Raw genomic sequence first — 13454 nt, 5'->3', positions numbered from 1 at the left:
ATCTTTTTACAAAATAGACTTCAGTGAATATTCATGGCAAATGTTCTTTGCCTCCATGGCTGGAGAAAATGTAAAAGTTTATAGTGTGGGTTTGGAAGGCTTGTGTTATTCCCCATCTTGAGCATTTGGAAAATCACCCAAAAGGTCCATATGCTGAGAATGCCCCTTTTGATTTTGGTCAAAGCAATAAACATGTAGTGTCAACTGAGAACACAGCAATGGCAGACTTGTCTTTAAGCAGTCAGAACGGTAAAGCAAATGGTTACAGGTGAGTTCAATTTTGGCACGAGGAGAGGGAGATGCGAGAGGAGAGAATGTCTGACTTCTAACTTGTACTATGTTTGCTGGATTTACTGGCTCTTTTCCTCTCTTTGTGATGCTGGATAGGTTTTGCTTGAGAGGTTCCCTCAAAGTTGTGGCTGGACTCATTGTGTTGCCTGGTGTATCGCTTGCACTTGCAGGCCGTGACCACAGTTATTTTGTAGGTTCTTACACTTCCATCCTGGCACTGAAGCTGGATCCTCTGGGTGCGAGTTTTGTCATTGACACATCTCCATTCTTGCGAGCTCCGCCTGCTCCAGTACTTGGTTCCGTAACCTCCTCCAATCCAGTTGGGGAGCAGTGGCAAAGGGAGACATTCACCAGCACACACCAGCTCCTTGAGTGGATTGATGCTGGTGCACTGACCATCTGAAATGTACTTGGTGGATCTCAGTTCCCGACAGCCAACTTGAACACGATCTGCAGAGTGCACAGAATAATAAACACTGAGATTCAGAATTGGAGAGGTTTCCTTAACCAGTCATTTTCACATTAACAAGCTATGTTTTGCAGAAGTTAAAGTAGGCTGTAATCTTTACAGGACATCTCTTTACTGTTGTGTCCCCCAACACAAGGGCCGCAAGTGCTGATGGTATCTCTGGGTATTACCACAGCATAAAGAAATCATAATGATATATACTTCAGCAGTTGTGGTAGAAGAGGCAATTTTATTCGCTATCCTTCTTCTCAGGGACATACCTTTCAGAAGAGAAAAAATGCCCCAAGGGAAGAAATGTTTCCTGCTTGTTCTCAGTCTAGGGAATCTGCTCTGTGATGTTTACAACAATTATGTTGGATCATTAGCAAGGGGGAAAATAGTGCTTTGGAAACTGTTTATATGCTTTTAAATGAATTTCAAATAGTGTGTTTCTTCTCATTCCACAGTTACAGTGGACTGAGTCTCTCATGAGCGCTGCTGCTCTGAACACAGATACGGCAGAAGTGATAACAGCTGAAGTTACTAGGGAATGGTGTTCTGCATATAAAGTTTGAATGATTAGCAGTAATGATTTCAGAGTGGTCATTTTGCCCTCAGGGTAACACCATCTTTGTATCTGTAGTAGTCTTTATATTACATGTAACATAGAGGATCCTGCAAATTCTCTCAGGCAACTGAGAATCAACGTGCAGAGCTTCTCATACAGGCATGTTTGTACCCGTCTGTATGTGCAGCTCTGCACCCTGCAATAAACACAACTGTTTATTTCAGTAATTACACTTTGAAATAAACGCCCACAGTGCGCTTAATTTTAATAAGCAATCTTTACTGGCTGTGCTCTCCGTCTTTCTGAAGGACAATTACGGTGCAGATTCTACGCACAATGCAATTAACTAACGCCTTTAAAATAGAAGTAATTACTAGAAACATTTTAGAGTGAATCATAAAAGACTTTGAAGGTACATCTACATATCACAGCTACAGGCTGCTTCTGTTTCTACTTGGATTTTTGGAAGCAAGTTCTGAACAGAGACACTGAGTTAAGATTACTTCACCCTGTCCCCTGTGTCTCAGGATGGGCAGTCAGAGGGACTGTAAATCTGCAGGCTGATCCGGGGGACTATTTACAGGGCTGTTCTCCTGCCTGCCTTGCAGAAAAGATTCAAGCTTGCCTTCCTGCAGCTGCGCTCAGGAATGTACCTGGAAGCAGCTGGTCACAGACTTGAGTTTGTCTCTCCTTCTGTTTTTATGTCTTTCCTGGCTCAGCTTTTCTCCAGTGACAGCTCATTGACAATGAATACCTGCTGGGCTGCTCCAGTAATCTCATAATGATGAGATGTTTCCTGTGCACTTAAACCCTTAGCATTCATAGAAGCTGACACACCTGCCTTAGCTGAAAGGTATCGGTGTCACTTTTTGCCTTCACTTTCCAGGGATGACGCTATTTTTATCGAATCGTTGTGGGTGGGTTGGGGGGTGGGTGTGTGTGTTTCTCTATTTGGATTTCTTTCATTTTAAGGAGGCGGGCAGGGAAGGGAACAGATAAAGTCAGCAGAAGGTTTTCAGATCCCTATGTGTCTGACATATATACGTAAAACTCAGCAGGAAAAGACGAGATATAAAAAGGCAAGTTAGAGCAGAGATCATAGGTAAATTATGAGCTGATTTGTTTACTTTTGCTGGAGGTGTTAAGCAGGTAAGTGCTACAGCAGGAAGTAAAACTAAACAGCGGGAACAAAATTCAGAGGTTTTTATTGCATTTGAAAAGTAGCCCAGACACCTCCCCTGCCGGCAGTGGGAGGGTGAGTTCAGAAAGCGAGCGCTTTGGAAATGCCTCTCACTCCTTTTCCTTTATCTTGCTTCCCTGCCGGATAACCCATGAAACCCGGCGTTCCTGGATGAACCTCCCTCAGGAAGTAACCTGCCCGAGAGAGCCGGTCCTACAGGACTCGCACGGGGGAGGGAGGCTTGCTTGGGGGCCGCCCGGCGAGGCAGATCCCAGCCAGCAACCAGCAGCATCTTCCCTTGCCCCGGCTTCCCGGAGGCGCTGGTTCCCTATAGCGCCGCACTCGGGGGGGCAAAGCGCGCTGCAGCGGGGCGCCGCGGCTGCGGCCGGGGGACTCCGCTCCCGGGGCCGGGCCGGGAGGGGCTGCCGCCGCCCGCCGGGGCGCCCCGCCGCCGGAGGGCCAAGGGCTGCGGGACGCGGTGGAAGTGCCGCCGGTGGGATACTCACTGTTACGGTCGGATCCAGTGCTGGTGAAGTGCCTGCCTCCATTCCTGGCTTGATTCAACGTGCTATTGCTGCTTGGGCTCGCTGCAGCGGGTTTAACAACGTGTGAATAAAGTATCTCTGTGGCATCGTTCTTGAAAGCCAAGTAGCTTTTCGTGAAGATGCAAGCTAGGAGAAAGCCATAGAAGTGAATGGCAGGGAGAAGCATGGTTGGTTCAGTCTCTGTCTGACAGAGCTGGATGAAATCTTTTTGTTCTGCTTCTTCAGAGTAACTCTGAAATTGCTCTTGAAGGTTTCCTTTATATATTCAGAGAGGCTTGGCATTCATTCAGGTGTAAAGTTGTGGATAGCTTCAGAATGAAAACCCACAAAAGGGGTGGGATCCCTACATGAGCCTGCGAAGACCTTTTACCAATAGGAGAGAAGACTGCAGTAAAGGAGGAGTTAGATGCACTAATTGCAGGATTCCTATTTGGGGCTTTTGAGGGTATCAGAAAACTCTCGGGCACCACACAGCAGCATTCGGGCTGAGACCTAAAGGCTGCCGGCTCTGCCCTGCCGTTCCATATGTCCCAGCGTGCCTGGCATTTTTGTGTGATGTGACTAACACGGTGTCAGAATGAGTCTCTCTTGCTCCTGTTATGCAAAGTTAAGTCCCCTCTTCTCGAATGTGACTTTCAGAAAACTTGCCAGCTCTGTAAGGATGCAAAAGTTTATAGAACTTACTTACAGAAGACTGCTAGTTTACACAAATACTGTCTCCAATATACCCAGATCACTTAAAAAAAATATTGTGAATAATTTAAAGCTGCCTCTAGATGCTTTAAATTATGCAGCTTTGATCAACAAGGAGCGCTGCTAGAGAAACTACTTGTTTTAGGGGAATATTCTCTCCCTGGTGTGCAGAGTTACAAGTATGTATTTCTGTATCATCACGCATAAAAAGTATCTCCTCTAGGCTGCTTAGTACAAGCATATCCATATTCATAGCCTCTCACTATGCTCATTCACCAAATTAGTCTTTTTTAGTTTTGTACATTGCCTAGAGCATTCCTATATTTTTAATGTATTATTTCATGTGATAAAGAAAACAAAGAGAAAAGAATAATCCTTATTTTGGCATACTATTTTACTGTGTCACACACTTATTTGATTTTACATAAACAACTTACATGGCCCAAATCCAAACACTAGTGTAAATTGAGATGCTGTCAGTAGGCCAATGCTTGTCTGCATCACAGTGAATGCTCTATAGATTTTCATTATAAATAAAACAACAGTGATCAACACTGAAAGCTATAGTATTCTAATTAAAAAGAAACCTTTTTCTTGGGATAAAGCACAACCATGCAAGAGGCCACGTTATGTAAAGGTTAGACTCTAATCTCACTTATACTCTTTGTAACTGAGTTGATATCTATAGTCATCCTGGATTTTACTTGCTGTAATGAAAGCAGAAGTGGAACACAAGTCAGTTACCTCTACTGTCAGGGTCAAAATCTCAGTCATTCGGAGAAGACAACTTTGTTTCATCCTAGTCATAAGCAGGTATTTGTCTGTATCAGCAACACTTTCCTCTTGCATCACTAGGAAAGTTACCCTGGATTTCGGCAGGAGTAAGGACAGATCCACAGTGAGTGCCAAATCGATAGCCTTTGCTTAAAAGACACAGGAAAAACAGGAGTGTTGCAAGGTGAAATGAGTTTTACTGGCAGAGCTGTGTGTGGGGAAGTTGAGTTGATTGCCTGCATCTATTATGACTAGCCCAACCCAGTTCTGGAATAACAAGAATGTTGCAAGGCAGAGTGAGATCTTTCAGCAGAGTAACGTATGGAGGAGTGGGATCACTGCTAACCCCTGACAAAGGTCCAAGTTCCACTCTCATGGAACGTCTTATTTAACCACAAAAGCAAAGATGTGCATTTTACCTTCCCTTTAAAAAAAAGTAGAAAGTGAAAGTTTCCTTAAGCAAATTATCAAAGAAGATATGTACATTACAGACTATTAATATTTGAGCATTATTTTTCTTCAACAGCAGCTAACCAAGGGTCTACTTTGTCGATGTTCAAGTCCTACTTCATTTTTGCTCATATTCACAGATCATACAGATTTTCACACATCTCATCTTCCCTGCAGGATAGTCTCTGTGCTGAACTGAGCCAATATAATTAAAAGCATGGAACCCATTTTCCAGTTATCCACAGTACCTGTGGATACCAGTCAGGGGACCTCTTCCTCGTAGAAAAATTTTCCCACATTAGATGAGACTTGGGAAAGTCAGAAGTTTCCTTGAGAGCTGTTTTCTTTGAAATAAGGCATATAATCTTCTCACAGGAAAAATGAATGGGACCTTGGAGTGGCTGTAGGACTGGGTCTGCAAGGAGCTTGCTAAGCCTCAACCTTTTCAGCTTTCAATGAAAACTAAAAATCATCCTTTCAGATTTGGGCTATATGGAACCATTAAGTTTGTCACATACTTCTCTTGGTCTTGTCACTTAGAGAAGGAAGACCTCAAGACAAGCCTCTTACAGCCTTTGTAAAGGAAAAGTTTGGCCCTGAATTTGCCACAGGAAAGATAATACAGATTACCTCATTTTCCTGTGCACTAGACACAGAGTAGACATTATTTTAATTTCATTTGTATTTTCCACTTGTTACAAATATTGTATGAAAATTTCATTATTTCAGTTCCTTGGTCAGTACTGTCAGCCTCCCTGCTTTGAAAGGTAAGCAGGCTTCTGAGGAGTTTGTCAGTTAGTTTGATTTACACTTTCTTTTGCAAGCCTAGAGCTTGCAGGCTTTCACTTTTTCTGAGTCTTCCTGAGAGAGATTAGAAGTTGCATGAGGGGAAGGGATGCCGGTCAGCCAAATTTGGTTGTTCTTCTTGAGTGAACTTCACAATCAAAAGATGTTTCTTGATGCTTAGCTCAGAACGGGTTCCTAGACTTAAAATATTTTTTGCTGTCATTAGTTAGATGATTGTGATAAGTTCTCAAAGGTGAAGGCTATAAGTTGCCTTTGTAGCCTCCAAAATAGACTTATACAACGTATAGTCTGTCCTTATTCTAGTCAGATTTGATGGCTTGTGTAGAACATTGCTCTGTGCTTAATCTGTAATATTGGCCATAAGGAATATATTACACAAGGTCTTTGAAGTCTGTACTGGCTTCCTTTTTGCCTCTGGGCATAACTCAGGATGTTCTTATTGATCTATAAAACCCTATATGCTTTGAGTCCTAGGCAATAAATTCTCTCTCCTTTATCTTCCATTATGACGCTTAAGATCAGCCAGGGCATACTGACTATACCTGAGTGTCTGGAGAGGTTGAATGCTCAGTGTGAAGGGCCCAGGAGACTGGATTTCACTGGTCCTAAGGATCCACGAGAGCTCCGTTCTGCTGCTTGGCATGGTGGCATTGTTTAGTCAGATCCTTGAAAGGTGACTGTGGGGAAGGTGCAGGGAAGAAACCTGTTAACCAGATTAATTTAAATGTTTGTACATGTACCCAGGGATAAAGTGCTACATTTAACTACATGCTTTTTTCTACTTAACTGCCTCTTGTATCTTAACAGCCTTGCTTCTGAATGAACCTAAACATAGTGGTAAAGCCATCCATCACTCTTCAGAGAGAATGGTATCCAGAGTTATCCACACCTTAAATCTTGCTTTCTCCATTTTCTGGGATGGTAAAAACCACACTTCTCTCAATGGATGTGGAATAATACAAGGCATATGTTCTGTAAAGATCCCAAAAGAGAATTCCCTTCTTCATGGTCATTTATAAGTCTGTCAGGATCCCATCCTCCATGTTTCTTAGACACTATAATGATGTCCGAAGGGCAAAGTTTTGTGCAGAGTGCACACACCTGTCTAGCAGCACAAAACAGCCACAGGGAATAGAAGGGTATGCACTGACAAGTACAAATGACTGACAGAGAGCCTTGTCTTTGCAAACCACATGATCACTGAACATGCACAAAATAAGAAGGAATTCCCAATTTTTCATAAAACTTGGGCCTGCCCAGTTTTAATAATGACTAGAAAAGGCCAGAATTAGAATGAAGGCTGCATGGAAAGAAAGGTTCAAATTTGTTTTTATGTTTTTATTGTTAGTCCCAAAGAGAAGACTATTAGAGCATTGCACTTCTGACTTGTTTCCAAAGGCAGATACTTTGAGAATAAATACAGCCTCAGATAAATGACTGCAAAAAAGAAACTGACATTTATTACTTTGCACCTTAAAACAGAAATGACTGTCAGGCTATTTTCTGTTAAGCAATAAGCATATTAGTAATGTACTTCAAAGCAGCATAAAATGTGATTTGGAGCATGATAAGAGAACTTGCCTGAAAGTGAGGTAAAATTGTAATAAATGCAACTGTTGAGAACTTGTAAGCTGTTGTGCAACAAGTTAGCATAGTTTTAAAGCTCATACAGAAAACATGTTAAAAGAACCATGATATGCCCCCCCCCCCGCAAATTCTCAAACCAAAGATTTTTTGAATACTGAGGTTTTTCTATACTAAGTGGTACTTTTTAATTTTCTCAGTAAATTACATTTGAGAGATCCAATGGAAAACATAACATATATTCTCATTAATGAGAATGACTAATTAGTTCTGATTATGTCTTCTTCATCTCCCTAAGATTTTGTATTACAATTTTATTTCTTTCTACTTGCTTTTATACATAATGTAGACAGAACAACTTAGGTCAGGCTGCGGCTTCAAAGGAGGCAATTTATCACTTTTATCAAAAAAGACATTAAATAGACTGAAAGGGGGAAATATTTAAGTATGTTTTGAAATTCTAGGAAAATTTACAGTAGAGTGAAGAACTGTCTGCACTAAATATAATTGCCACCTCTTCTTGAGCATTTGCAGTAAGATTTTAAGACCAGATTGAAGACGGTGTGGCTTATTATCATCCAAAATATGTTGTATGATTTCTGCATATGTTGAAGAAGAAAGAAAAACAAAACAGGGTTTTACAAATGAAAAAAATATGAGAATAACAGCTTGTTTATTTGGGGTAACATTTTCGGAAACTCTTAGGTGACACTGAAATGTAACACTTCTATTTTAAAGAAATTTAGGGCAATAAAGCAGGATTTTTTAATATACATAGACACTGAAGTCAACTGGACTTCGGTATCTACATACTTTCTAAAATGTTGCCCTAAGGAGTGAAAGTCCTATTGATTTTCAGTGAGCCAGTCGCTTAAATGCTTTTGAAAATTTTACCCTCAGGTTAAAATTCTGAAACTCCTACTCAATGTTAAGCAGGCAAAGTCCCATCAACATGTCCCAGTTGCAAATAAAATAGAAACTGAGTAAAGGTTTTGAAGTCTGACTTGTTTCTTTACATGTAATTAACTGAACTCTTAATATATCACTATGTTTCAGTAAACTGCTTTGTGTTTCTAATTATGTGGTCTGAAATGATTACAGTGTATTTAAAAAATGCACACTCTACAACAAATCAGCGAAGAAAATCTGGCATAGTGTCAGGATTTCCTAGGCAAACACTTGCCAAACCTGTTGTTAGATCCGAAGTCGTAATTTAAAAACAAGCCTACAAGGTATCTGGAAGAAGATCCTTCTTTCCTTCCTTCTGCTCCATCTCCCACTCCCTTACAAGGAAATCGCTTTACCTTATCAAAACAGAACAGTTACTGACATTCGTCTTCTGTTAAGAAACCTATCCCTGCTACGGTCAGATTTTAGATTTGGCTAGTGCATATTCTTGTTGAAGAAAAAAGTTACCTTCACCAAGAATGTTAGTGTCCAAATTCTTCAATCAGATAAACATGCACAGCTCCCTACTGAAATTAAGGAAGTACCTGAGGGCAAAACCTGGCCCCAAATTAGAATTTTAATAATTGTAATACTATGTAATCTTTTCCCTGCCAAGAGACAGAAATGGCCCATCCTGCACAACAAATTCACAGACTTACCATGCACTTGGTGTCAGGGTTTTGCTTATAACCCATGAACCAGAATATAATTGAACAAAGTGTATACAGCTTATTTTATTAAAATTAATCCATCCAATATTATGGCGCATTTGTAAATCTGAAAATCTCTTATTTGCACATGTAGGATCTGCTATAATCCAGCAAATGTTTCCACATTATCACCCCAAACACAATTTTAAACACTGGGAACTTTAATTAAAATGGAGATCTGTCTCTCTCTCAAAGGATCTATAAGAATATTTTCATGCGTTGGTTTTTACTCTCAGCTACTGCTATTTCCTTCCTACCTGAAGTTAGTTTCAGTCACCTAGTTCTCTTTTAAGTCCCAAACTGTTTCATGCAATCAATGAATGAGTCAGGCTGAATGAAATTAAGACACAGAACCAAGTATCACCTGCCTACGCAGACACTACAGCCCATTCCAGACTTCCTTTCCAGCAATTTTAATTACCTTGAATTCACACGTAAAAGAACATGTAACAGAAAGAGCTGATAGATCCCTGCTGATTGAAGATCCTTACTGGAATGCTCTAGGATCTCTTTTAAAACAATAAAATTACATTTTTACTAAACTAAAGCTTACTAAAACTTACTATGACTACAGTACAGCCTTAACTAATAAAGTGGCAAAATGCACACCAAGTTTCCAAAATCCTAGGGCTAAGTGCTTAACAGGTTTTTAGGTATTTTTAGAGTGAGAACATTTTGTTGTTGCTGTTGACTCACGTACACGAATATAATGCATAGAAACACATGCACACTCAGTTTGGCTAAGAGTGTGAAAAATGCTATTGCTATAAAGTTGAGAGGTGGAAATGAATATTCAGTACATTCCACCCATTCTCCAGGTTGTATGTAAAATTTAATATCAAAACACTTCAGGGAAGAACAAAGAATGGAAATTCTTTGCAGCAGTAGGTGTCAAGATTTAAAAATCTTTTATTCAGTCCAAGTCAGAAAAAAATCCTCACATTCTGAGACTCCTTACAGAAGAAGTTTCAGAGAAAAAAGAAAATCTAACCAGATGTTACTATTTTGATTTTTTCTTTGATTAATCTTGACTTTTAATAATGGCGGTTCACCAGCAGCAGGATAATCCCTGCCTTAAGCATGACGTTAGGTTTTAAAGGATTATTTATCTTATCTAAGCTTAGAAGTCTCTCAGTATACCTTTATGGTAATAAACAAATATTAGCTGTACTTGCTTAATCACAGAGTTTTAAGCAAAACCATCCTCTAGCCTGAAGTGCAGTGGGATTTCAGTGTTCAGCTAATGCTCTCTGTATCTGTATGATCACAACAGATTAGCATTTAGAATTAAAATGTAGTTAAAGTAATATGGTTACAAAACAACTTAACAATGAGGCCGCTGTCAGCAGAGATAATCAGCAATGATGAATTTAAAATGACTACTTCTCCAAAGATTAAACTTTGTCCGTACTGTTCATAACTGACCGTAACAGTAGTTCTTGTCACTATTGCACCTGACATCAGCGTCCAGAAAGTGAATAGGCTCCATAACAAACGTGTGTTATGCCATATTCAAAACCTTGTCACTATTTATGTCTGTAATCTTCAGGCAATGAAGACGTTCTTTTTCCAATGCAAAACATGGTTGTTGTGAGAGACATTTATTTTGGGACTTCAGTCTTAAGTCTATTTAGAATTACAAACTGGTTTAGATGACATATAAACAGTATTCAAGAAAGGAAATGTCAGAACATTCTGTTTGTTCACTTGGCCGTTCTGCAATTCTTCAAAGCTTTTCACAGGGCTGCTTTTCTAAAATGTATCCTAACATGGAAACGTTATACAAATAAAGCTTTCATAACTGTCAACATCTGAATTTGTTTTTCAGGAGGAGTATTTCCAACAAATTTTCACTCTGAGGAAAAACAGAATAGTGTCTTCCCTTCTGGTAGTTTTCGTCTAAAATGTAGCTCTCATCTCACACATTCATGCCTGCCTGATTAGAACAACATAACAATTTTTGCTGTAAATGGAAAATCCTGCAGGTGAAAATCCCTGGCATGGTTCTTCCCTGATGGTAACCAGATTGGCCTCCTCTAAGTCCAGGAGATGCATGTCTCTTTTTTTAAGGTTGGATGTAGCAAGCCACCTTTGTATAAACAGCCAGTAAGAGATGGTGTTTTGCATAATTTTTGTTTTTCTCTTTACTTGCTACCTTTGCTACCTCTTGGGAGGGTAGCATAATGAAATCTTGCCTTCCAGCTTCCCTTCAGAGTTTTGCATCACAGATGCTCATTTCCATCCACCTGTTGTGTAGCCGAATGGAATTAGCGTCCCATACTGACTCCCTCCTTTACTTTTTCCATTGCAAACTCTGGCAAGCTGTTGGAGCATAAGAGGTGTGATAATGACTGCCTGGCATTTCCATGTCTGTCCACCTGGTTCCTCTGTGCAGGAAGCACCTTTAGCAACCAACAGAGGAGACAGAGGATTGGGAGGGTATCTCTCCAGAGATTTTTTTGCACAGTTGAAGCTTCAAGAGAGGAAAAACATTTGAGATACTTATTAAGGCTGCACACTTGCACAGCGTCAGAAAGATCAGGCACGTCCAGGAGGCACTTTGGGGACAAATTTTATAAAATAGGTATTCTGAGGAGATTCTGTTAACTAGTAGGTGGCAATGCATTTCGCACCCATTTATGTCAAAAATGAGTGGAAAAGCATTTTAGTAGTTTCTATGACAGATGAAAGTACCTGTTGCTGTAGAGCTCCTTACAACAGCAAAGGACCATATCTGTGAGGGTTTTTTTTCTTTAAAGAAATTACTTAAAGGAAAATTACTTAAAAATTACTTCTACTTCTGTATGTACAAGAAGTTATAGCACAATATCTGTTTTACAGTTGTAGAGAATGTCAGTAAATACTGTTATATCTCAAATGCCTACATGAACTTTTAGGTTGGGCCCACTCTAGCCTATATCCGTTTTACATCTGCTTCTTACTTGAACTGTACCACATTTACATATGTAGCATGTTATAAATTGTGCATAGAATAGATATTTTGTGCTCCTTCTAAAAAATAATATGGAGAACATAAAAGAAGGATATCTTACTCAGAATAAAATATTTTGTTCTGGGCAACCCAATACATAATTCTTGTCAAAACTCAGTATCATTATAAGGTCTGTTAAAAAAGCACTAAAACTGAACTACTGGAACTAATTTACTCAATAAGACTTTAATGACTTTCTCTGTTCTTAAGTGAAGTGAGGAAAGTGGTTATTTTATTACTATTCATTTAATCAACAAGTATAAACAAAAATGAATGGATATGATGGTTACTAAGGACAGAGGCATATATGGCCATGAAATACTTCATTTTATTTTACATTCTAGAAAACACTTACTGTCAAGAATAAACTGTTTAAGATAGGTCATTTGTTTTATAAATTGTCAGAAGGAAGAACGATGCATGCTTTTGCTGCAGCATTAACTTTCTTTAAGGGTCCAATTCAAACCTTGTTGAAGTCAACAGAAATCCTTCAATTGTGTTAAAGGGAGTTTGGTTTAGAGCCTTCACGTAGTAAAACAATCGCCAAGAGACTAGCTGGCAGTGTTCCGATAATCTGTGTTCATAGCATGCACATTAAAATAACTTAAAACATCTGTCCAGTAGGTGGCATATGAGATCTCGTAGTCTAAAATGTAAATAAAGCAATGGCATGGCACCACCAACACAGGAAAATGGTATTTCACCAGTTAGGTCTAAAAGGCCAATATGAACTATAACTGTCTATATGCAGCAACCAATGTGGTCTTTTTATTAGCTTTTATTTAATTAGCATTATTAGATTCACATTTCTGTGTTAAAAAGAACGCATCATATTTATGAATAGCATGGTTATAAAATATGTGATTTATCCAGCTTGTTAAAAATAGTTTACATTTTTCAGTTTTTCTATTACTTAATGTTCATTACTAATGTCAGCACACTTGTGCTTATAACGTGGTGGCAGTCCTTCCCAAGTCTTCATTCCAAACATCTGAGGGAGGACTTATTCTTCCTGACAGAATTTTAGTCTGCTTAGAGGTCATTAGTGAATGCATCATTCCCTAGAAGCCCTCTTCCCCTCCTATATGCATTGCTTCCTATGGACATTCAGCACTGATACTCCAGTTTCAACCTCATGTCACACGCAGTAATGCCACTGTAAGAAATCTAGGATTGTCCTTGAAAGGGAGGCTTGGGAATCCTCCATTCCTATTCGAGTCCTCTTTGTATCACTAACTGTTCTTTATTTTGATACAATAGGTAGTGTAGCAGTGACTTAATACCACATCACCACATAAGTCTAAACACCACTTTGTGAAACTACAATACCTGAAAGAACTTCAAAATATCTTAATTATCCCACACACAAAGATTAAAGGAAGGAAGACAGTCCCAGGAATACAGAGGCTGCTTAATGTAATCATACTTCAGGATTACTCTTGGTTATTAAGGTCCTTTTTGGCT

The 13454-nt window shown here is 39.5% G+C and overlaps 1 protein-coding gene across 1 annotated transcript; it reads right to left on the bottom strand.

Annotated features, from left to right (window-relative positions):
• Nucleotides 1-325: 325 nt before the first annotated feature.
• Nucleotides 326-3213, bottom strand: SOSTDC1 (sclerostin domain containing 1). Its single transcript, XM_050891852.1, has 2 exons — nt 2994-3213; nt 326-741 (listed from the first exon to the last, which is right to left on the bottom strand). Exons 1-2 carry the CDS (start codon nt 3196-3198, stop codon nt 326-328), a joined length of 621 nt encoding a protein of 206 aa, XP_050747809.1. The 5' UTR covers nt 3199-3213.
• Nucleotides 3214-13454: the final 10241 nt, after the last annotated feature.

This window comes from Gymnogyps californianus, chromosome 2 (assembly GCF_018139145.2).
Source record: "Gymnogyps californianus isolate 813 chromosome 2, ASM1813914v2, whole genome shotgun sequence".
Taxonomy (NCBI): Eukaryota; Metazoa; Chordata; class Aves; order Accipitriformes; family Cathartidae; genus Gymnogyps; species Gymnogyps californianus.
Note: the sequence above shows the minus strand (reverse complement) of the source record. Positions and strands in the feature narration are given on the sequence as shown.